Source organism: Stegostoma tigrinum, chromosome 25 (genome assembly GCF_030684315.1).
Source record: "Stegostoma tigrinum isolate sSteTig4 chromosome 25, sSteTig4.hap1, whole genome shotgun sequence".
NCBI lineage: Eukaryota > Metazoa > Chordata > Chondrichthyes > Orectolobiformes > Stegostomatidae > Stegostoma > Stegostoma tigrinum.
This window is the reverse complement of record NC_081378.1, coordinates 38,287,812-38,312,474: the sequence shown is the minus strand read 5'-3', so window position 1 is coordinate 38,312,474 and position 24,663 is coordinate 38,287,812. Positions and strand designations below refer to the sequence as shown.

Sequence of the window (24,663 nt, the reverse complement as noted above, 5' to 3'; positions counted from 1 at the left end):
GTCGCTACATCCAGATCATTAATATATAAAGTGAACAGCTGCGGCCCCAATACTGAACCCTGCGGGACACCAGTTGGCACTGGTTGCTGTTCTGAAAAAGAGCTTTTTATCCCAACTCTCTGCCTTCTGTCAGACAGCCAATCCTCAACCCAAGCCAGTAGCTCACCTTGAACACCAACGGCCCTCAGCTGCCTCCCGTGAGGCACCTTATCAAAGGCCTGTTAGAAGTGCTGGTGCATCCATGTATGTGGAATTGTATAAGCTTGGGCAAAATTCCACATTTCTTTTTGTGAGCATCTTATTTGTTGACGGTGCATGTTTCATCCTGTGTTTACTGATTGGAAAGGAGTGAAATGATAGAATGACAGAGAACTGCGAATGCTTGATGTAATTCTTCGAGCCATTCACTTTGGCCCAGGGTATAAACTGTGCACACAGAATATTGGCTTTACTTTGCCTCACGTGTTGTCCTTTCAACAATCATTTTGACGTGTCGGGTGTTTCATCATTTTTGATTCATTCCTTGAGGGGTCTGTTTCACCTTGTGCATCAGGGCTTAACGTGTTTTCCTTCACATAATTCACTCTGTCATTCTGATGAATGTTACAGTCTGTATTTTGTCTGAACATGGTTCGATTATTCAAGTGATACTTCAATGCGCATATTGAAGACCTACTTCAAATGTTTGTGAGCACGTTTAAAAGCTGCTTGCAGAAACAAATGACTTGATGTGAAACATACCAGAATGATCATTCCAGCCTGCTGAGAATTAATGGATTATTTTATTTTCTTGTCAATGCTAACTAGGTTTAACATTATCAACAACAACAGGAAAATCCAGCACGACACAAGCCACCGTCAGTGGTGAGTATTATTCATCCATTTATCAGAGCATGGAAAAGTATCTTTGCAAAACCTCCATTAAAAGTTAATAAATTTCCTCTGCTGTTTAACATATGCACCAACTGCAGTGACAGGTACAATGTTTTCTCCTACAACCATGCGCACTGGTAAGTAAAGCTGCATTCATCTTAATGCATGTAGTCAATGGAGTGCAATGTCAGAATTTGAAAAGATTGATTGTGTTCTGTGCTGTATAGGGCCAGTTCCTAGCTCAGAGACACCCATGACTAGTAGCCGTGTGACTCGGATTGAAGGAGAGTTATCAATTTTTCTTCATTGTGAGCTATTAGATGTGGCACCGAGGGTTTGTGTCATGAACAGATGCTGGTGACGAGAGAAGCAAGCATATGTGTTGGTGCATCCCTGTGTGTGGAATTGTATCATGTATGATCTTGGGAGAAGTTCGCCATATCTTTTTGTGAGCATCTTTTTTGTTGACAGTGCAAGTTTCATCCTGTGTTTACTGATTGGAAACGAGTGAAGTGATAGAACGACAGTGAAATGGGAACGCTTGATGTAATTCTTCGACACAGTCACAGTGCTCCATGGTATAAATTGTTTGCACAGAATATTGCTTCACTTTGCCTCACATCTTGTACAAATAACAACAGTTTTGATATGTAGGAGTATTTACCATTTTTGATTTTTCCCTTGAGGGGCTTGATTCATCCTGTCTGTCAGCATTTGCTGTGTTTTCTTTTACTTAATTCACTCTTGCCATTCGGTTTAAACTGACAATCTGCTTTTTGATGTGATGATAAAAGTTCTGCCCATTTCCACTTTGATTGAATAATTTGGCAATGTCTCTTTGAAGTACAACTAGATTCTTCAATGTTATCTTGCTACATTTACGTTTAATATTTTCATATATAGTACATGAGATTCTCATGCATAGTCTTTTTCACTGTTACAGAGCCAGTCTGCCATGGCGAATGGTCTCCTTGGTTTAATCAAAATACTCCGACAATTTCCAAACCAAAAGACTTGGAACTTTTGTTTCTTATAAAGGATAAGTTGTGTCCTCACACTGAGGATGTTGGAGTCGTTCAGTGTCAATACGTTGATTATCCTGAGAAGCCACTGAGTGAATCAGCAGACAATGTGATTTGTGAAAATGATCTAGGACTGGTGTGTAAAGTTTCTGAAGGATCTTCACGGATGTTTTGTGATGACTACAAAATTCGTGTTTGCTGCAAGTCACATGTGTTGACAAAGCCAACAACAATCAGTGAAACATCCACTTCTGGTAAGAATGATGTTCATATGTGAGAAGATCTTTTTTTTGATCAACTTGTTTAATTAACAATGGTGTCAAGTTACTTTTCCCACAAATGATGAATGATCAATATTAATTGACAAACGTAGAAGAGAGAGTGGAAGTAATTGTGTTTTTCCAAATGGCAGGCAGTGGCTGGTGTGATAGCACAAGGGTCAGACATTAGCCCAACAAGTCATGATATAATGTGAAAGTACATAATTGCATGGTTTTGATTGTGTTTGGTGCAGTATAGTGCCAGATCCAAGCACAGAGATACCCATAAATAGCAGCTCTGTGACTGAGTTTAAAGGTGGATAAATGTTGTCTCACCCCACACCTTATTTATGTATATGTGGTTGCTCTCAAAAGGTAAATTGAGTTGTGAGCCAGATTTTAAGCAGAATTTGTCAAATCATGACTGCTAGTCTCGCAATGGATATGAATGCTCAAATCAAAGCAGCTCACGTGATTCTATTATGGTGATTGTGTACAAAGAATTTATTCATTGTGCATTTTAATCTGGATATTTGGAAAGTTTAGATATTTTGTGAACAGAATTCACAATGTTAGTCCACATTGAGAAATTTTGGACTAGTTTTGTGTGAGTGATGTGAATATCAGCCTTTCAGTTCTTTAGTCTGCAGTAAACCGCACATTCAAGTTTGGTTTTTACAGGAACAGGTAGGCGGATTTTAAAAAAAAACTCGTTGAAATGTTTGCTGTCAAGTTTTCAACTTTTTTGTTCCTACCCAAAAAGCAACTTCAAGCTGCAGCCAATTAGAGCCAAAAATTTCTCTTCATGTTGAAGTTACATTCACTACACAATTATTCAAATAATGTATTAATGTGCATATTGAAGACCTTCAAATGTTTGTGAGCCCATTTTGAATTTGCCTGATGATACATATTAATTGATGTGAAACATACTAAAATGATCATTCCTGCTGGCCAAGAATGAATGAATTAATTGATTTTCTTTTCAACGTAACCTAGGGTTAACATTAACCACAGCAGCAACAGGAAAACCAAGCACTTCACAAATCACTGTCAGTGGTGAGTATTATTCATCCATTTACCAGAGCATGGAAAACTATCTTTGCAAAACCTACTTTAAAACTGAATACTTTTCTTCTGCTGTTTAGCACGTGCACCAACAACAGTGTCAGGTACACCGGTTTCTCCTACAACCGTCCAGACTGGTAAGTAAAGCTCGATTCACCTGAATGCATGTAGTCAGTGGAATGCAATGTGAGAATTCCAGAGGATTGATTGTGTTTTCTGCTGTACAGGGTCAAGTCCACACACACAGTCGCCCATGACAAGTGGCCGTGTGACTGGGATTGAAGGTGAGTTATTGATTTCTCTTCAACAAGAGCTATTTGGTATAGAAACGAGGATTTGTGCCATGAACAGTTACTGGGCTAGCATCGTGTTCGGAACATACTGAATGCTCGGATTTTCTTGTGCTGATCGTTGACAAACATCTTCATTCCTTGTGGTCTCTTCAGTTGAAAAATTGAATGGCTCAATATTTTGTGACTAGAACCAACAGCATTACACAATGTTGAGAATTTGATTAGTTGTGTTGAGTGAGCATGTTTCATATTTAGATCGTGCACCAACTACAGTGACACGTACACCAATTTCTGTAAACATCCATGCTAGTAAATAAAGCTCAATTCAGATTAATGCATGTAGTCAATGGAGTGAAATGTCAGAATTCCAAATGATTGATTGTGTTCTGTTCTGCATAGGACCAATTCCAGTCACAGAGACACCCATGACTAGTAGCCGTGTTACTCGGATTGAAGGTGAGTAACATATTTTTCTTCATCGAGCTATTTCATGTGGAAACGAGAGCTGTTGCAATGAACTGTTGCTGGCAGGGACAGAAATAGTCCTTTGAGACTGCACCTGGCAAAGGGGCTGTGTTCTGAAAGCTGGTGACTTCAAATAAACATGTTGGAGTATAACCTGGTGTCATGTAATTTTTGTCCTTGTCCACCTCAGCCCAATACTGGCACCTCCACATCCGTCAATGTATGTTTCTGGAATTATACAAGTTATGAATTTGGGAATACTTCAAAATTTCTGTTTGTGAACATCTTATTTGTTGGCTGTGAATGTTTCATCCTGTGGCCTGGCATTTTTTTCCGTTGGGAAATTGGGGGAATGATAGAATGACAGCTAACAGTGAATGTTTGATGTCATCATTCAAGATATTCTCTGCGCTGTGTGATGTGAACTATACACACAAATATTGGCTTGAACTCATCTCATGTCTTATTGAAATATATTTCATTTTATGTTAAAAGGCCAACGCTTTACACACCTGTTGGAATATTGAATTTTTGCTGACATTTTACCTCACAAGTTCTAACATGGATAACTTTTGAAAAATGATTTATCCTCTTATCCAACCTTGATGATTTTCAGGGATACAGTCTTATGTGTCACTCTTGCAAGATTTTGAGTAGAAATAGAAACAATTTTGGCAAGTAGGATAATTCATCCTGTATGATTCTTTCCTTCAAGCAGTGAGAACTTTGTTTCTCGTTATGCATGAGCATTGATTTCTGATTTTATGTGATATACTCTGTCATTCTGCTGAAACTTACAATCCGCATTACTTTAGACCATGGTGCGACGATAAAAGTTTTCCTCCTTTCGAGTTTGATTGAAGTAGTTGGAAAGTTCTCCTTGAAGGACAACTAAATTCTGTAAATTTGTCTTGCTACTTTTATGTTGAATATTTTCATAGTTATACGTGAGATTCTCATGTTTAGTCCTTTTTTCTGGTGCAGAGCCAATCTGTGAAAGTGAATGGTCTCCTTGGTTTAATCAAAATACTCCAACAATTTCCAAACCAAAAGACTTGGAACTTTTGTTTCTTATAAAGGATAAGTTGTGTCCTCAACCTGAAGATGTTGGAGTCGTTCAGTGTCAATATATTGATTACCCTGACAAGTCACTGAGTGAATCAACAGACAATGTGTTTTGTGAAAATGTGCTAGAACTGGTATGTAAAGTGTCTGAAGGATGTTCATAGAAATTTTGTGATGACTACAACATTTGTGTTTGCTGCAAATCAAAAATGATAACAGCATCGATAACACTTAGTGGAAGTACAAAGTCCAGTGAAATGTTCACATCCGGGAAGAATGATGTTTATCTACGACAAGATTTTTTGTCAAATTGCCTAATTGACAACTGTGTCAAGTTATTTTTCATTCAGACAATGAATTGATCAATTTTGGTTGACAAGCATGAGTGGAAATAAAATGTTTTTTCCAAGTGGCAGGTAGTGACTGGTGGGATACCACAAGGTTCATTGCTTCAACCCAAATATTCTTGATATAAGGTTAAGAAAAGGCAAGTAAACATCATTCGACCTGACCACTGGTCTGCTGTCTTGTTAGAGAGAGGTTTGGTGGTAGTATAAGTTGTGGATCAGCATATCTAATGTGATGGGAGAGGTAACCTCGTCTGGCGCAGGAAATGAACCCACATTGTTGGCAGTTCTCAGCATTGCGACCCAGCTGTTCAGGCAGCTGAGCTAACTGATTTCGGGTGTGTGTAAGTTACCTGGATGAGGGAACCAAATGCAGCATTTCCAAGTTTGCTGATGACACAATAGTGGTTGGGATTGTTTGTTGCAAGAAGTTTGCATTGAAGTTTTGAAGTGATGTAGACAAGTTGAGTGAATGGGTAAACACATGGCGGATGCAGTACAGCATGCCTGACTGTGAGGCTGCACATTTCAGTGTGGAAGTCATACACATCGGTGTGATAAACAGAAAGGAAGAATATAGTATTCAGTGGTTATATATTGCAGATTATGGATGTACAAAGGGATCTGGATGTCCTTGTATACCAGTCAATGAAAGTAGACAGCAAGAGCAGCCTGCAATTTGGAAGACAAATCTTATGTTGGCCTTGATTGCAAATGTTCAGATGTATGGATGCCTTACTGCAGTTACATGGGGCCTTGGTGACACCACGCCTGGAGAATTGCATGTAGGTTTGGTTTCACTACTTATGACATGATATAATTTGCAAAGAGGGAGTGCACTTTGGGTTCTCCGAGGCTGATACCAGTGATGGCAGGACTACATGAGGAGGGGTAGATTCATTTGCCTGTGCACTTCTGCACGAGTTGTTGGAAGGAAAAGATTGGATTAGATTAACTGTACAAAATTCTAACCAGTGCAGTAGTAGTCTCTGTACCTCTGTGCCAGGAGGAACTACTTACCAAGCCCCACCTGCTGCAGAGGTGTGTAATCACATCACTGAACAGGTTGGTTAGAATAGAACTAAAATCCCAGCAGGACAATACTGGCTCAATGAAGGGAAGATGTTTTCCCCATTGAGGAGTATAGAACTTGGGGTGTGTGGGGGGGGGGTGTAGTCTCAGGATATTGGGTAGACAATTTACAACAGTTCAGGAAAAACTTCTAACCCCAAAAGGGAGTGAAATCATGGAATTCTCTATCACAGAAGGCAGTGGTGGCTGATTCACTGAATCCATTCAAGAAAGTGACAGATTTTTTTTTAGATTTTAAATGCATAAAAGGGAATGGAAAGAAAACTGGAAGTGATGAATTTTGTGAAAGTTGTTGAATGAGCAAATTTGATTATTGTCCTTTAAGTTTTGAAATCTCAAGTAAGCTGTGAAATTAAGACGGTGGGTCCTAACAAGTTTTTGAAACATTTGCTGTTAAATTTTCAATTTTCTTGTTTGTGACTGCAAACAAATTTAAAATTACATGCAACTTGAGCCTAGAATTCTTCTTAATGGCTACCTTGCATTTGTTTCAGACTTATTGAAATTATTAAAAATCTTCTTCAGACATTTGTGTGCATACTTTGAAATAGCTTGACTACACATATCAATTGATGTGAACAAGTGAAACATACACAGAATGATCACCCCAACCAGTCATGAATTGATAGTTTCTTTTATTTTCTTTCTTGTGCTTACTAGGGATAACATCAACAGCAGCAACAGGAAGATTAAGCACTTCACAGATCACCATCAGTGGTGAGTATGGTTCATATCCTTATCAGATTATGAAAGAAATTTTTTGCAGAACCTGCATTAAAAATACATAATTTTCATCTGCAATTCAGCACATGGTCCAACAACTGTGACAGGTGCACTAACTTCTCCTGCGACCATCCATACTAGTAAGTACTAGTAACTTAAAGCATGCTGTCAAATAAGTGCAACGTTAGAATTTTGCACCATTGATTGTGTTCTCTACTTATATAGGCCCAAGTCCAGGCACAGAGATACCCATAACTGTTGGTCATGTTACTCCGATTAGTGGTGAGTAGCAGTTTTCTTTTTGTCAGGAGTACTTTGCCTTAGAAGCAAGGGCCAGTATAACCCCTTATTGTTGGCAGTGAATGAAGTAAGTCACACATGTCAGTCCATTCTTTTTGAAATGTACCTTTCATGAACTCAGGAGAAATTCAGCATTTCTGTGTGTGAGGTTCTCATTCGTTTACTGTGCCTCTTTTGTCCTGGGTCCCGACATTATTTTCTTATGGGAAAAATGTGCAATGACAGAATGACAGCTGAAAGCGAATGCTTGATGTTATGCTTCAGGGCATTTTCTGTGCGTATGGCATAAACTTCGCACATAGAATGATGGTATTACCTCATGTCATGTGTTTTTCAATTAAATGTGGTTTGAAACTGAAACACCAACATTTTGCAATGCTATTGGAATATTGACTTTTTGTAGATATTTGACATCTCAAGCACCATCATGGATGGCTTTTAGAAAAGATATGTGGTGTTGTTTAAGTTTGATAAATGTCAGGGATACAGTCCATGGGTCACTCTTGCTAGATTTTGAGTAAAAAGAGCAACAGTTTTGATGTGTAGTAACATATTAGAACTTTTGATAAATTTGAAAATGTATTGAGCAGTAGAGAGGAAGGGTATTTACAGTGTTCATTTGTGGTTTGGTAGGAAGTATTGCAAATTAAGTTTGGGCATTACAGGGAGGTTAATTTTCCACTGTTGCAAAGTTGGAGCTGGCTGACAATTACACCAGAAAGCTGATTTCATTTTTTTGCCAAAACAACAGTTGAATTTTTCAAATCACGTTTGTGATGATTATAACAATTGTAAATCCTGTGAGCAAAGCAAAGCTTCTCATTCGAAGAATTCCTAATGAAAGGATTCTGTCATGTAGATTGTGGACAAAGCTATTTTTTGCTTGTGGATTTAGCACTTGAAAAGTTGAATGGACCGGCGCTTTGTGACCAAAATCCACAACATTACTGAATGTCAATAATTTGGTGAAGAGTGTTCAGCGAGCAATTTTGATGATCAATTTTTAATTTTTAAAATCCCACAGTGTGCTGTAAAACCAAGTTTGCTGTTGATACAAAGAGATTGGTGGGTTGGAAAGAATTTTGGAAGTGTTTGCTGTTAATTTGTTCTTCCTGCATGCAAATCAACTTGAATTTGCGGTAGCTTGGTCAAGACTTCCACTTCTTGGAACCATTACATTTTCTCTTTACTTATTCAAATGATCCTTTATGTAAATATTGAAGATCTTCTAATATTTGTGAGCATGAATTATAGAATGACAGGGAAAGGTGAATGCTCGATATCATTCTTCAAGGCATTCTCTGTGCCCTCTGGTGTAAGGTGTGATGGCATTACATTGCCTCATATGTTCTTGAAGTATTTGTGGTTTGAAACTGAAAGTACTTTGCCGAACCATTGGAATGTTGACTTTCCACTTCTCAAGCAGTAACCTGATATGAAGGTGCTGGTGTTGGTCTTTGGTGGACATTCAGAAGTCACACAACACCAGTTTATCACCCACCAGGTTAATTTGAAATCATAAGCTTTTGGGGCTTAGCCCCATCATCAGGTGAAATGAGACAGAAGCACACAGGAACAGAATTTATTGGCAGAGAGATCAAGGGCAGAGAGGTCAAAAGATCATACAAATGGTGTGAGTGGTGTGTCAAATAATAAGTATCTTAAGGTATAAGAGTCACATACCAAGGGTCTAACCAAAGCAATAAGTAATTCAAAATTATGCGAACTTGCGTATCCATGAAGATGGTCACAATCATGACCTTGAGTTCATGTCTTGTTATGTGTGACCCTAAAACACTGTTCCGTATCTGTAAAATCTTCCTTTCTGTCCTGTTTTGACGGCATCACCTTGATAAATTTTTATGATCAGTCTATCTTAATTAGTTTGTACTGATTTGGATTAGTTATTACTTTGATTAGACCCTCAGCATGTGACTCTTACAGCTATCATGTTATTTCCAGTCATTTGGTTTGTCACCACCATATTTTTATATTTTTGTAATTATCTCTCTGCCTCATTTAATCGAATTATAGGCCATCCCTTTGCTTATTATTCATCTGTTGACACTTTACTCACACCATCTAACACTTCTGATCACCTGCAGAGACTTATTATTGGACACTTCTCTCATACCACTTGTACGAGCGTTTGAACTCTCGGCCCTTAATCTTTCTGCCTACAAATTCTGTGTCTGTGTGCTTTTCTTTCACTTCATCTGTTGTAGGGATTATGCTGTGAAAGCTTGTGATTTCAATTAGACCTGTTAGACTATAATGTGGTGTTGTGTGACTTCTGACTTTGTCCACCCCAGTCCAACACGGGCATCTCTACACCATGGCTACGATTGACACCACAAACTGCCAGCTCAAAGTGGAGAGGATTTCTAAGAAGAAAACCCCAAAAGGGCTACAGATCATGAACCCATTCAAGTCGACAAACAACACAGATTACACTAAGAGACTCTGCCGTCGCACCTCTTGCACATTCCTCAATCATCTCGTACACCAATTCTACAGCAGATGCCGCAACCTTGAAATTGAGATAGAGTCCATATTCTCACTATGCACTCAGGATACAGCGGACCAACTATGAGACACTGCCAAGCAGATGACGCAATGGAACTACACTGCCTACATGCACACCAAGAACAAGAAACTGGAGAAACTTGGCACCACCACCAGGAATAATGAAGCCTCCCTTGGTACCATGGTTGAATCATCAACATGTCTGACCACACCCTTCGAAGGTCTGAGCCAAGGCCTCAATTTCTGCCCCGAAACCAAAATGCAACGTTGGTCTTGTGGCAGAAACAAAGGAAATTATCAGGCAAACTAGGCTCTGGGAATTCTTCCACAAACCCCAAGATGTCAACATTGAGCCCAATGGGATAACCAATGAACTGGAAAAATTGACAGAGAGATCTGCAGTACAGCAACCAAAGAAGAAAGAGTTGAATTGGACCACTTCAGAAGGCTGCTACCCTAGGCTCGACATGTACGCTGAAGAGGTCAGGGCATGGGTTAATGCTGGATTCATCAGCTGCGCTGACAAGATAGCAAAGAACATCACTGAAGCACAGCATAATGCCATCCTTGCACTCAAGACCAACTGCAACATTGTCATCAAACCAGCAAACAAAGGAGGAGCCATTGTCATACAGAAAAGAACAGACTACTGCAAAGAAGCTTACTGACAAGTGAACAAACAGGATCCTCAGTGAGAATCTCTCCAGGTATGTCAAGGGCATATTGAAACTCATTGTACAAGGAACCCCTAGGTTCTGTCACAACGCTACAGATTCCTTACAGAAACTCAACACCCACGGACCAGTCAAACCAGGAACATTCCTCATCACAATGGCTGTTTCAGCACTATATGCCAGCATTCCCCACAATGGCATTGCCACATCAGCCTCGGTACTTATTACCAACAACTGCCAATTTCCAGATGCCATCCTACAACTCATCTGCTTCATCCTCAACCAAAACGTTATCATCTTCGACAGCTAGCTCTTTATCCAGAGACAGAGAACAGCCATGGGGACCAGATTTTCGTCCCAATATGCCAATATTTTGATGTACAAGTTCAAGTAAGACTTCTTTGCTGTGAAGGACCTCTGACCAATACTATGCACCAGATACATTGATGAAATTTTCTTACTTTGGTCTCATGGTAAGGAATCACTGAAATGACTACACAGCGATATCACAAGTTTCATCCCACCATCAGACTTACCTTCGACTTCAGAATCAATCTCATTCTGGGCCATACATATTTCCATCAAGGAAAGACACCTCTGTATCTCACTGCACTGCAAGCCCACTGATAATCTCACAATGCTGCACTTCTCTGGCTTCCACCCAAAACATATTAAAGAAGCCATCCCCTAGGGACAAGCCCTGTGCATATACAGGATCTGGTCAGATGAGGGTGAATGCATTGAACACCTGAAGATTTTAAGGACTCTCTCATAAGAACGGGATATGATGCTTAACTCCTTGATTGCCAATTCTGATGTGCCGCAATGAAAAATCGCAGCGACCTCGTCAGAAGACCGACACAGGATATGACTGATAGGGCACTCTTCATTATCCAGTACTTCCCTGCGCCAGAGATACTACATTATATTCTTCGCAGCCTTCAACATGTCATCAATGGCAATGAGTATCTCACCAAGATCATCCCTACACCTCCACCTCTCACCCTCGAATAACCACCCAACCTTAAATAAACCATTATTTGCAGCAAACTACGCAGCCTTTAGGGCAACATTGACCATAACACCACAGAACCTTGCCATGAGAACCTCTGCAAGGCATGTCAAAACATTAAGGTGGATACAACCATTACACCATCCACCATCTACAAGGCAGATGCTCATGTGACTCTACAAATGTTGCCTATCCCATACACTGCAGGCAAGGATGCTCCACAGCATGGTATATTGGCAAGACCATGCAGATGCTACAACAACAGATGCATAGACACCATGCAACAATCCCCATCAGGAATGTTCCTTCCCATTCGGGGAACCCCTTTGAAGTCAAGGACATTCAGCCGCTGATCTTCAGATAAGCATCCTCGAAGACGGCCTTTGAGATACGCAACACAGAATAGCTGAGCAGAAACTGATAGCCAAGTTCCATATCCATGAAGATGGCCACAATCATGATCTTCGATTCATGTTGCACTACATGTGACAGCATATAGTTCTATATCTGTACAATCTCCCTTACTAGTGTGTTTTGAGAAGATTTGTAGCTCAGGTTGAGGTTCTGGTGGTGAGTTTGCTCGCTGAGCTGGAAGGTTAGTTTTCAGACATTTCGTCACCATTCTAGGTAACATCATCAGTGACCCTCCGACGAAGCGCTGGTGTTATGTCCCGCTTTCTATTTATCTATTTAGGTTTCCTTGGGTTGGTGATGTCATTTTCTGTGTTGGTGATGTCATTTCCTGTTCTTTTTCTCAGAGGATGGTAGATGGGCTCCAAATCAGTGTGTTTGTTGATGGAGTTCAGGTTGGAATGCCATGCTTCTAGGAATTCTCGTGCGAGTCTCTGTTTGGCTTGTCCTAGGATGGATGTGTTGTCCCAATCAAAGTGGTGTCCTTCCTCATCTATATGTAAGGATACTAGTGACAGTGGATCATGTCTTTTTGTGGCTGATTGATGTTCACGTATCCTGGTGGCTAGCTTTCTGCCTGTTTGTCCAATGTAGTGTTTGTCATAGTTCTTGCAAGGTATTTTGTAGATGACGTTCGTTTTGCTTGTTGTCTGTATAGGGGCTTTTAAGCTCATTAGCTGCTGTTTTAGTGTGGTGGTGGGTTTGTGGGCTACCATGATGCCAAGAGGTCTGAGTAGTCTGGCAGTCATTTCCGAAATGTATATCCCTAAGCCCCATGCACCCAGTGGAGTGGGCGGACTGTGGCAGGACAGCACCTAATTGGCTGGGGGCTGCCCAGCCTGAGGCGGGTGGTAGCTGTCCAGTTAGGCACGATGGCCTCTCCCTCTGCTGAAAGCAACCCCAGACACCTTGCTTCAAGCCAATCGAGCGATGTTTATAACCAGTAGACTCCTGCTTTCTGTGTTTTGCCGCCGCGGTGAGGCGACGCTGGAGTGTCCTCTCCAGGGCACAGGCCTGGGCAGGATTTTTTGAGAGATTGGCAGTTGCCCTTGCAGCACGCCTCCCCTCTCCACGCCACCAGTGTTGTCCAAGGGAAGGGCAGGGGCCGATACAGCTTGGCGCCGGTGTCGTCGCAGGAGTTGCCAGAACGAGGTTGGATATAACATCGGACTGCCTTAGGGACTCCGGATCCGGATTTATACTCAGGGTTTAGTCCTGACGCCTTTCCCGTGATTGGGTATGGCCACAAGGCAGCGGAGGTTTAAAATCAGAGTTTACCTACTCTTAGGCAATTTAAGATGTAAAATGTAAAGATTTAATGTTAAAAAATGTAAAAAAATACAGTGAACAGTGTGCATCTTTGCTGTGCATATGTGGCACCATTCACATTAACTTAGAATAAGAGAAGAAGGAAAAAAAAGATAATTTAAGAGAGTCCAACTTCCTTTCCACTGCTGCATTCACACTCAGGGTTTTCCAGCCCTTGTCATGTCTCTGCTGGTGCTCTGCTGTGAGCTGTCTGACTGGCCCAATCTTACTGGCACTGTCTCACAGGCCCGCTCTCACCACATCCCTTTTGATCCGTCGCTGTTGGTCTGGCCCATGCTGGATCTGCCATTACTGCTGGACAAAGCCCACACTTTCAGCTCCCACCATGTGATTCCCAGTCGCGATCTGGCTCCTTCCTGACTCCTTAGGCAAGGAATTACAAGCATTGGGCGGGGGGGTGGGGGTGGGAGTTTGAACTACTATAGAGAGTGAGAGAGAAGGGAGAAACAAGAAAGGAAAGACAAAGAAAGAGAGAGACAGTGAACTGGCGGGCAGGCCTGCTGCCATTTAAAAAAAAATCAGTATTATAAAATGCATTATTACATATTATTCGATATTAGCAAGCCACTTTCAACCTGTGTATAGACATTGGTTTCTGATGAGAAATCAGCAGAATGACAGGAAATAGGGAATGCTTGCTGTCATTTTCAAAACATCTTGCACCCTGTGGTAGCTAATGTGAGCTCAAACATGTTGGGTTTTAACTTCCTCTCTGATGACTGATGCGCCTTAATTTTGAGGGGGCTGAATGAATTTTGAATGGAATAGCTTTCATAAATATGGATGTTGTTTGATACTTTTTGCCATAGAAAAGGGTTGGAAACTCAAAGTCAGCGTTCAGCCGATGCGATGTTTCAACAGGTGAATAGTTCCAGTCTGTCCCATGGGACTGAGCAATCAGATTCTGGGAAGGAGTGAAAGCTCATTTATTTTACTTCTACAACACTATAGGTTGTTGTTTTTCGTTGCCTACTTCAGTATAGCAGTTTTTTAGCTGGATTGCCTTTCTTGTCATGTTCAGTTTGGTGACAACTCTTTCTCTCTTACGGTTTCTCTGACATTTTCTTGGAGTGTAAGCAAAATACTGTCTCACAGTCTGCTGTGTAGGAAAGAACACTTAAGATAGCTGTCATGCTAACTTCGCTGAATCATTGTTTGAACCAGCAAAGTCAATGATGCTGGAAGTTCCTGTGTTAGTCTTCCAGTCTCCCATTTTCTCAGAAGCTTTGAACTTTCTCACCTTTAGAAGGACCAAAAAGTTAATCAAATTCTACAAGTTTCTCTTTCTGGATTGTACTGAAATAATGCACCAACAAGAGACTTCTGGGAACCAATTTGTAAGATGCTATGTCTATTTCAAAAAGTCATACTTACTTTTGCCATGTTGTTGACCCTTGAACTGCCCTTTAGACATTTAGGCATTTAGGGATGGGCAGTAAATGCCAGTGACACCCTCAACCCATTAATGAATTTAAAAAATGCTAAACTGCGCGGCTGTGACAGCTGTATTATTGATTTGACCATTACATCTGTAGGAGCATTTATGACTCAATGTTTCAGTTGTGATCAAGTAAGAATAACGTCTAAAATGTACTTAGTATTTAACTTATAAGATATGAATGAACGTTCTCTAACATTTTTCTCTGCTATTTAGGGTCAACATCAACCGCAATGACAGGAACATCAGTATTACCTGAGACCTCCACTACTGGTTAGCACAGCTAATTTTCTCTCCAACAGTTGAAATTAAGCTACAGTAATTAGATTTTTATTACTCAGGATACCTTGTTTGTTAAGTTACAAAGTACTGACAAGTACTATAAAGACAGCCAGGCTTACATTTTGAAATAACCAATACAAGAGAGTATTTCTCATTATCACTTGGAATATATGGGGTTTCCTTAACCTGATTTCTGTATTAATTGTGATTTGTGAAGGACCGGTGGGAACTGAAAGTGATAAATTAGAATACTGGAAATGAATAAATGTCCAGACACAGCAAAGTCCATTTCTTGATAACAAAATATATACCTACAGATGCTGGAAATCTGAAGTAAAAACTGGAATTGTTGGAAAAACTCAGTAGATCTGGCAGCATCAGTGGAGAGCAGGCAGATTTAATGTTTTGATTCCAGTGACCCTTCTTTGATTCTGCTTGCTGTGGCAGAACCTGAAATACAGTGCTGTCTTCTGAGCCACAACATGTATTTCCCGAATCTTCAAGAAACTTACATAATAACATAAGAAATCGGAACAGGAGTATATCATTTAACCCTTCGCACATGCCTCACCATTCAACACAATCACAGCCTGTCTGCCACAAACCCTAACTCTTCTTTTACACGCCAACTCAGCATAGCCATCAACTTCCCCAATACTTCAAATATCTATCACCTCGTTGAATCCTTCCAGTGATCGAGATCCGTGACTCTCTGAGGCATAGAATTCCAGACATTAACTGCCACCTCAGAGAAAAAAAATTCCTTTGCAGCTGTGTTAAATAAATGTCCACAAGCTGTAACTCTGTCCCTTAGTTTGATATTCCCCAACTAATAGAAATATTTTCTCAATATTGGCAAGCACACTCAGAAATTCTTGTGCTTTTCAGTAAACTCATTCCATATACTTCTAAACTATAATGAATAAGATTCACTTGTTTAACTGTTAATGATAAATTAATCCCTTCATCCCAAGAATCAGCCCAGTCAATCTCTTTTAAATTACCTCCAATGCAAGTCCATCCTTTTTTAAATACAGGGATCAAAACTGTATACAGTACTCCAGGTATGAGAATAAAATAGAGTAGAATAGAATCCCTACAGTGTGGAAACAGGCCATTTAGCCCAGTGAATCCACACTGACACTGCAAATAGCTTCCCACCCAGACCCATCCACCCTATCCCCATAACCCTGCATTTCCCATGATTAACACAGCTAACCTACACATTCCTGAACACTGTGGGTAATTTAGCACAGCTAATCCACCTAACCTGCACATCTTTGGACTGTGGGAGGAAACCAGTGCACTCAACAGAAACCCATGCCTCATCAACATTCATAGATTTTATGAAGATCTCCCTTTCAGATCTCTCTTAGAATTTGGCAAAGATCCCATGGATGTTCTGTGTTGATGTGCAGTGTCCATAGACATGACTGCAAGGAAATATTCAAATATGAGTTGAGATACCATTGCATCTGGAAATCTGGGGAGTTTTTGAATCTCGTGCATTGTTGCCTTTAGTTTCTGAGATCCAAATAAATGAAATATAAGGAGGTGTATAACATCTTATATCTTTGATCACATGGATGTATCTTAAACCCCTCCTTCCAACAGAACTTAAACGTGACTTAAAATAGTCAATCTGCTCTCCTCTCTGAATTCTGTCCAAGATCTATTGAGTTTAATTCCTATCAAGGCATCTAAATTTCAGATACTTTCTTTGTTGCTGTTTCAAAGCTTGATTTTTTTTTCTCTGAAGGTACCAGCCTTTCAACCCTTATAAGTCCTACACCTGAAACTGTAACACCTACATGTAAGGTACGTCAGATTCAGTGCTATTAATTTATAGTTTCCTGTGTAAGAATCTGGTTTTCTTGAGACAATAAATAAACTGTCCCAGAAATTTTAAGTGAATGAATGAACAACTGGCAAATTGAATGCAACAGAGGGAAAATGTAAAATTGCCCATTTTGGCAGGAATAAAAAATAATAAATGGTGAGAGGTTGCAGAGATCTGAGTGTTCTAGTGAGGGAATCATAGAACGATGGTATTGAGGTACAGCAAGTAATCAGAAAAGTTGATAGAATGTCATGGTTTATTGCAAGGGAAATTGAATGCAAGAATACGGAAATTATGCTTCAGTTATGCGGGGCATTGGTGAGATCACATCTGAAATACTATATACAGTACTGATCATCGCACTTATGCAATGATGTTAATGCATTAAAATCAGATCAGAGAAGGTTTATTAGACTAATACCTGGAATGAGCAGATTGTCTTGTGACAATAGGTTAGATTGGCTACTCCTGTATACTCTGAGGTCTAGAAGATTCAAGGATGACTTAACTGAAACATGTAAGGTCTTGAGGGGAGTTGACCGGTAGGATGTGGAAAGGATGTTTCCGCTTGTGGGAAAATCTAGAACTAAGGAACATAGTTTAAAAATAAGGGGGTGTCCATTGAAAACATTATAATGAGGAGAAGAAACATGTTTTTTCTCTGCATATTTTGAATCTTTGGAATTCTGACTTAAAAAGTGGTGAATTCAGAATCTTTAAATATTTTAAGGCAGAGGTAGATAGATTCTTGATTGCCAAGGTGGAGCAAACTCGAAGAGCCGAGTGGCCTACTTTAGTTCCTTGTTTGTACCTTAATCACAGCATGAAAGCTTCCAGCGCTCATTGTTTTGTGAGTTGTCCAATGTTACATAGCCTTCATGAAGCCTAAGTACTTTGAAACCAGCCCTTTGGAATAGATTCGTACCAGTACAGGATCCTTGTATCTCTCCCAGTTTATTGTTGACAGCTGCTCTGACAATATTTGTTTAACAAAACTCATTTCATAACTATATAAAGCACAAATCGGAATTTAAAATTAAGTTTTATTGTCACGTGTACTCTAGTCCAAAGAAACAGGAATACAGTGAAAAATTTACAATGTTGCCACTGATGGCGCCATTTTAGGTACAAGGTACCTACGTACAAAATCTTAAGTAAAAAAAAAGTTCAACATTAAAGTTGTTAATATAAAGTAGTAAATAAGAAATGAAGTTGAAAGTTCCAAATTACAGACCTTCTTTAACCATGGGCCTGCAGGCACTCCATGCTGGGTTTTCCCCATGTTGGGCTCAATCTCTCTCCCATGCTATGTTCAATCTCTCCCACGCCTGGCTCAATCTCTCCCTAACCCTGCATCCAATCTCTTGCCCACACTGCTATCAATCGCTGTCCCATGCTGGGCTCAAATCTCTCCCTAGCACTGCTTTCAATCTCTCTCCCAAACTGTGTTCAATCCATCTTCCAACATGGGTTCAATCACTCTCTTGCACTGTGTTCACTCTCTCCCTAGTGCTGTGCTCACTCTCTCTCCTGCACTAGGCTCACTTTCTCCATGTGCTGGGCCCAAACTCTTGATCCCCACTGCCTCTGCTCCATCATCTCACTACTGACTTGCCACAGGCTATCAGCGTCATAGTTTTTGTAGTTTTGCCCAACTTATTATTAAATAATACCCTTAATACCCATAGTTTACAAAGCCCAGTGCCCCTACTTATTGCCATCATTAATTACCTTAAACCTGAAATGTGAAAATCCTATCAGTTCATAACAATCAAAAAATCGTATGTTTTTATATTGTTAACATTTTCATATCATCACAATTGTTTTCATATCTCTTCTTTTCTAGATTGGACTGGATCCAAATAACTCATGTGTTTCCTACAGCTGTGAAAATAATGTGCAAATAGTTCATAAAGTGGAGTGTACATTTAACCCAGAGTGTCCTGAGGTTAGTGTTGTGAAAGGGGATATGTTTGCTGTGGTCCATATGTTTTACAAAATTTAGGTTAAATTGGACTTCCAGGCTCAGTTGTGCCTAGTTATCATGTTTTCTGTTGCTGAATCAATGTTAGTGTCATAGACAATGTTCCATCCATTCTAACCAATTTCCATACTATACATGTGAACTATTCTGATAAGTACCTTGTAAGACACCTAGTTTTAAACCATTTAAATGACACAGACATTGTTTTCTTTCTAAAAATTCAGATCGTCTCCTAATTAAATCTCTCACGTACACATTTTAAACTTGATTTGTCTTTTTAAAAATGTATACGTAATGTCCCTAATTAACCCAAGTATTTCTTAGCATTGATTTTGAGTGTATTTATTGTTTCTTCAAATTAGATCATAAAAGACTTACTTGTCTACTCTTACCTTACATATCATCCTAATTAATTATGTTACTTCATATATTCCTCCTAACAATCATCTAACTTTCATTGTTAATGAATAATGAAAATGTCAAGCTTGAACTTTTTCTGGGGCTGGTAACTTAGGCTTAAAAGTTTCTGTGCCTGGTGGCTTCAGTAATTTAATAATGTTACAGAAATTGTTTTTGCAGAATCAATTCCTTTTCTACAAGACTCTTTAAAAAATGTCAACTTTGCTATATCCTTCCCTTTTAAAGCAACATATTTGATTTAATCAGAACCACAAACAGAAATTGCTGGAAAAACTGAGCAGGTCAAGCAGTGTCAATAGAGAGAAAGCAGAGTTAATGTTTCAGGTCCAGTAACCAAACTTCAAATTCCTCATTTAATCGCCATTTTTAAAAAGTATTGGCAAATATTAGTGTAGTATCTGTCATGACTTGATCCTTCACACCTGGACAAGGAATTCAATCTGTCCTTTAAATGTTACTTAACCTTTTTCATGTGTGTGAGAACCCTTAGCTATTTCCTGACTGTAGTATCTGATTGTCCTTTTTATATTGTTGATTGGTCCTTCCAAATGACATTATCTAAATTCTTTATGTATACAATAACATTACATTTTAAAATAGTTAGCCCTTCTTCATACGTCAGTCTTTTAGTTTTAAGCTGAGATGTAATCTTGTATCCATTGTGTTTTTATGCTTGCCCTGTTTGAAGTCACATTAAATACAATATCAAATTCAAGACAATGGGCTAGATATTACCCTGGTGGATATGTTTTCGTAAGGGGGGCATGGAAAACAGGTTGTGTGGCTAGCTCAATACCCGTCCACCAACCCCAGTCACATGGAGGGTGGGTGTGTTCCAAAGTCAGCAGCCCACCCATAACATATACAGAAATAAGAATTGAGCTTGTGAAAAGCTCAACTGATCCTAATATTAAGCTGCCCACATCATTACAGTTGGTGTGTGCAGGTGGGCACGAGTAAAAGGTTAGACAAAGGCAACCCAACAAAACCAGCAGGCCAAAAGTGTTCTGTATTTAACGAGTGTCCTTTTCTCTTTGTAGCATCTCATGAGAAGAAAGTCCGCCCCTTCTTTCCTATCCACACGTATACCAAAATCTATCTCCCTATCCCCTCGCCCCTCCTCCTTCCCTAAAGTGAGCAAACTCTCCCTGCCCATGCTTACCAACTTACCGAGATCCAAGAGTTCCATCAGGCCTCCTTCATGGGTCTTTCTATCATCTCAGCAACACCCTTTGCAGCATTCTAGTCCAATCAGAATGACAGGTAGTTCCTGAGGAGGGGCAGAGGCTGGCTCCCAATTTTCCAGCACTTGAACACATCCACAGCATACTATGGTTTTGAGGTGGAACTTTTTTGGTCTTTTGACTTGCTGCTGACATTTGTCGTGGGAGGTGATAGCTGCACCCCGCCCCAGCTCAAATCCCACCCATAATTTTCTGCCTAATATGCCATTTGACTTTGGATAGAAGGCCAAATATCTGCAATTCATTTGAGAATCTTAACATGCCAATGTGGTTAGTGCTTTTCTAAACGTTTTGACTTATAAATTATTCACGTGAACTCCTTAATAATTCAAAAATTAAATGAAAAAAATCAGTGTGTTACTAAGCTCCAAGATTTGACCACTTGTTTATGCTGAGACAGTTTAGTTCATAGCACTGAATGGATCATTTTGACTTACTGCAATGCTCCCAAAATAATGAAAAGAAAATTCTTCTGGCTTCCCACATTTCTGGTCATAATGTATGTAATCTTGCTAAAGCACAGACCTATATTAGCATTAGATCAGAATAGGTATTGATACCCTCTGGTAAGTAGCTTGTAAACATCACCACCTAATCTCACATGTCATATAATTTGAATGACATGCATGTTAATTATGCACTTTTTTCTGTCGTTAGTCTGAAAAAGTCTGGGATGAATTTCATTGCTGCTATTCATGTCCTAAAAAAGGTAATTATCTAATATTTCTGTCCTGTAATTAATTTGCCTGTTATTCTTCACAAAAGAATTATTATCATTATAGAGCAAAGTTAAAGGAGACATTTTAAAATGTAACCATCTTGAAAAGCCAATTTTATGACAGGGAACAATAGGGATGAAGTAAAAGTAAAAGTGATAATTTGTTTTATTCAATCATGAGACTTGGGGGTCTCTTGAGAAGGTGGCCTTCTTGAACCGCTGCAGTCTTCCTGCTGAGGGTTGACCCACAATGCCCTGAGGGAGGAAATTCCAGGATTTTGACCCAATGACATTTATATTTTCAACTATTCTGAAGTTCTTGTCATCAAAGTACTATTAACTGACAGGTCAGTTGGTAGCATGTCTGGTTCATGAAATAGAGTGATGTCAACAGCATGGGTTCACAATTCTCACACTAGCTGAGGTTGTCACAAATGACTCTTGTTCTCAATGTCTCCCCTCACCTGACATGCAGCAATCTTCAGATTAAATAGGACTAAGGTGACTTTTTTTTTGAAACATTGCAATGGGTATTATACATTCTGAAGTTGAAGATTGGCATTAGGTTTTTTTCCCTGAAAGGATGAAGCCAGATGTCTTGAATTACCATCTACATCGTAGCTATCTTGTGGTCTTGTGAAAGTATTGCTAGCAATGTTACTTAATATTAAAAAGAAATAATTCTTCTGAATTAAAACATCAGGGGTTTAAGTTTCTGCAGTGAATGTGTGGGATTGTGTTCAAAGAACCAGATGATCGAGATCAGCGAGTGGCGAAAATTGCCTCTTTTTTGTACATTCACAGCAACACGATGTGAGGCGAAAATAGAGTCCCAAAATCACAGCTCAAAAGTAGCTTCTTTCATACATAGCTTGTACATACATCAACATTCTTACACTTGTGTGCTAAGTAATGGCTGTTGTACTGAAAACTATCCTGCAGGAAATCGGAGATGGTTTAAGTTCTTGCTCAGCGTTAGCAGTTATTCCAATGAGATTAGAGTGTCTGTCTGGTTATTCCTTGCATAATTCAAAAGGTGTTATCTCCAAAGTTGGAACATTGGTAAAAATGTATCTGTGTGTGAAATAAAAGTGTGTATTTCCATCAGTCACGACTGTCTGAGACTTTTGTTTACTGTTGCCTGTTCATTCAGTTTCTCAGTGACATCTATCTGGGGGTTCTGTTTACTATCGCTCATTCATTCGTTCATTTTCGCAGTAAATCTGTTATAGTCGTGCTGTCAGTTTCATTCATACCCTCGTTCATTCAAAGTCACGCGGTTCTGGACATGGCACTGTTAGTTTTATTGTTGGGTTAAAGGTTGCTTAGAAAAATGACATTGAATAAAACTTGTGGCAAGGTAAATCCTGTCACCTACAAATCATAGTATGTTCAATCTAATACGAGAAAGTCTGCAAGGAAGTAGCATTTGACTTTTAAAGAAGAGAGCTAATCCAGTTGTTATCTTCAAATGATTGTTGGAGCCATGCTAGCTGGAAAGGAGTTTAGAGTAAGCAGTTGGGAATCACACCTATTCAAGGCTACATTTTAATCTGAAAGGCTCTGTTTTTGGTATGGAAGTGTAAAAAAGTTTTGACCTGTGATATTTATGGAGCTGTGTACATCACATGTTATGTACCTTAAAGTGGAATGTAACTGCACCTTTAGGTGGAATGTAACTGCACCTGTAAGTAGAATATAACCTAATATGGTAATGTGCTTCTGAGTCAGTCTCAGTTGGGTGGTTAGTACACATAAGTGTCTAGTTAGTATTACATGCCATCATGAACAGTCATACAATTACAAATAATTATTAAACGATGTAAATTATGATATATCAAATGCAATTAGGATATTGTGAAATGAACACTGAACACATACATCGTGTTTAATTCCTTGTAATTACTATTTATTTTATTGTTAATTCAAACTTTATTTTCACAGCCAAATTATGTAAACCCGTCCCTTATAATACAACTATTAAGGAGGAATCCTGTGAACCAGCTGTTATTGATCTCAGAAGATGTGAAGGATATTGTAGAGGAACAGCTGAGTAAGTATTTTTTTGAAAATTTGCAAAATAAATGAGGAAATATTATCAAATGCTGAAGAGTAAAATTCAAAGGAAATTAATATACTTTTAAGTTAGTGAGTTCTGTATGTCTTATAATTAGAGACTGCGTGTGAAAAGTTGGAAAGCCATTTTAGTAATGGCTCTTGAGTAAATTGGTAATGTTGTTGGAAGTGTTGTAGCCTTACGTTTGAATGCTTCCCCTTTCAAGAGTAGCATCCTGCTAATTTTCATTTATTGGTTAATTTGAAATCATATTTTCAAGCATATTTATGGTAGCAAATGAAATTATCATTAACAGTCTTTGATAAAATTGTAGTATAAGTAAAGTGTTTTGATGCTAATGTTTACTTTCCTGTGATGAACAATTTGGTTATCTTTCAGGTACGATGTTGACCTAGGTGATATAAAGCACGCATGTACATGCTGTCAAGAAGATGAGATAGAAGAAAGACAAATCGAGCTGCAGTGTGGCACTGCCCAGCACATCATTAACTATATCTACATCAAGTCCTGTGTATGCAAATAAAATCATCACCAACAGTAATTAATAGTGTGACATTGAATTCACTCACCCACATATGTTCTGATGGTTCAGAAAAGTGAAATTTACTTAAACTGAGAACATTTCTTTAACAATATAGCGATTAACTTGATCAGAATATTATGTGCATGACAACAAAATGAAACTTAAAATTCAAGTAAAATACCCTGTTGTCATGGTTTTGAGAAATCTTTCTCTTTTGTTGCAACTATATTGGCTTTTATGTGACACTAAATTAAAATAAATGTCTTCACAAGTGATATATTCCAACTTGTCACTCTTCTGGTGTTTGATGGATTTTAGCACAGCATTACAACAGTGCAGATATTGCCAATGTGCAGATGTGCAGACTTGAACAAATAATCTATGCGGAAACAAACATTTGGAGCCTTTTTTAAAAAATTCATTCACAGGATGAGAGTATTGCTGACCAGGCTTGTGTTTATAGCCTATCCCAGACTGCTGTGGGTCTCAAGGAACATGTAGACCAGACCAGGTAAAGATGGCGGTTTCTTTTCTAAAGGACATTAGTGAAGCAGATGTGTCTTTCCAACAATCAGCAATGGATTCATGGTCATCATCAGATTCTTAATTCCAGATATTTATTGAATTCAAACTCAGCCATCTGCCATGGTGGGATTTGAACTTGGGTCCCCAGGACA

General features: G+C 39.2%; 1 protein-coding gene across 1 annotated transcript in view; it reads left to right on the top strand.

The window, feature by feature from the left end:
* Window positions 1–24,153, top strand: part of LOC125463162 (mucin-2-like) — a 40,988-nt gene extending 16,835 nt beyond the window's left edge. The window contains exons 35-49 of the mRNA XM_059654780.1: window positions 808–864; window positions 1,817–2,149; window positions 3,155–3,214; window positions 3,304–3,360; window positions 3,451–3,507; window positions 3,916–3,972; window positions 7,146–7,202; window positions 7,292–7,348; window positions 7,434–7,490; window positions 15,115–15,171; window positions 16,940–16,998; window positions 18,867–18,968; window positions 21,326–21,377; window positions 23,331–23,439; window positions 23,842–24,153. Coding sequence (XP_059510763.1) covers window positions 808–864; window positions 1,817–2,149; window positions 3,155–3,214; window positions 3,304–3,360; window positions 3,451–3,507; window positions 3,916–3,972; window positions 7,146–7,202; window positions 7,292–7,348; window positions 7,434–7,490; window positions 15,115–15,171; window positions 16,940–16,998; window positions 18,867–18,968; window positions 21,326–21,377; window positions 23,331–23,439; window positions 23,842–23,986 — 1,316 coding nt within the window. The 3' untranslated portion in view covers window positions 23,987–24,153. The remainder of the gene's footprint in view (window positions 1–807; window positions 865–1,816; window positions 2,150–3,154; window positions 3,215–3,303; window positions 3,361–3,450; window positions 3,508–3,915; window positions 3,973–7,145; window positions 7,203–7,291; window positions 7,349–7,433; window positions 7,491–15,114; window positions 15,172–16,939; window positions 16,999–18,866; window positions 18,969–21,325; window positions 21,378–23,330; window positions 23,440–23,841) is intronic.
* The last annotated feature ends 510 nt before the right edge of the window (window positions 24,154–24,663 follow it).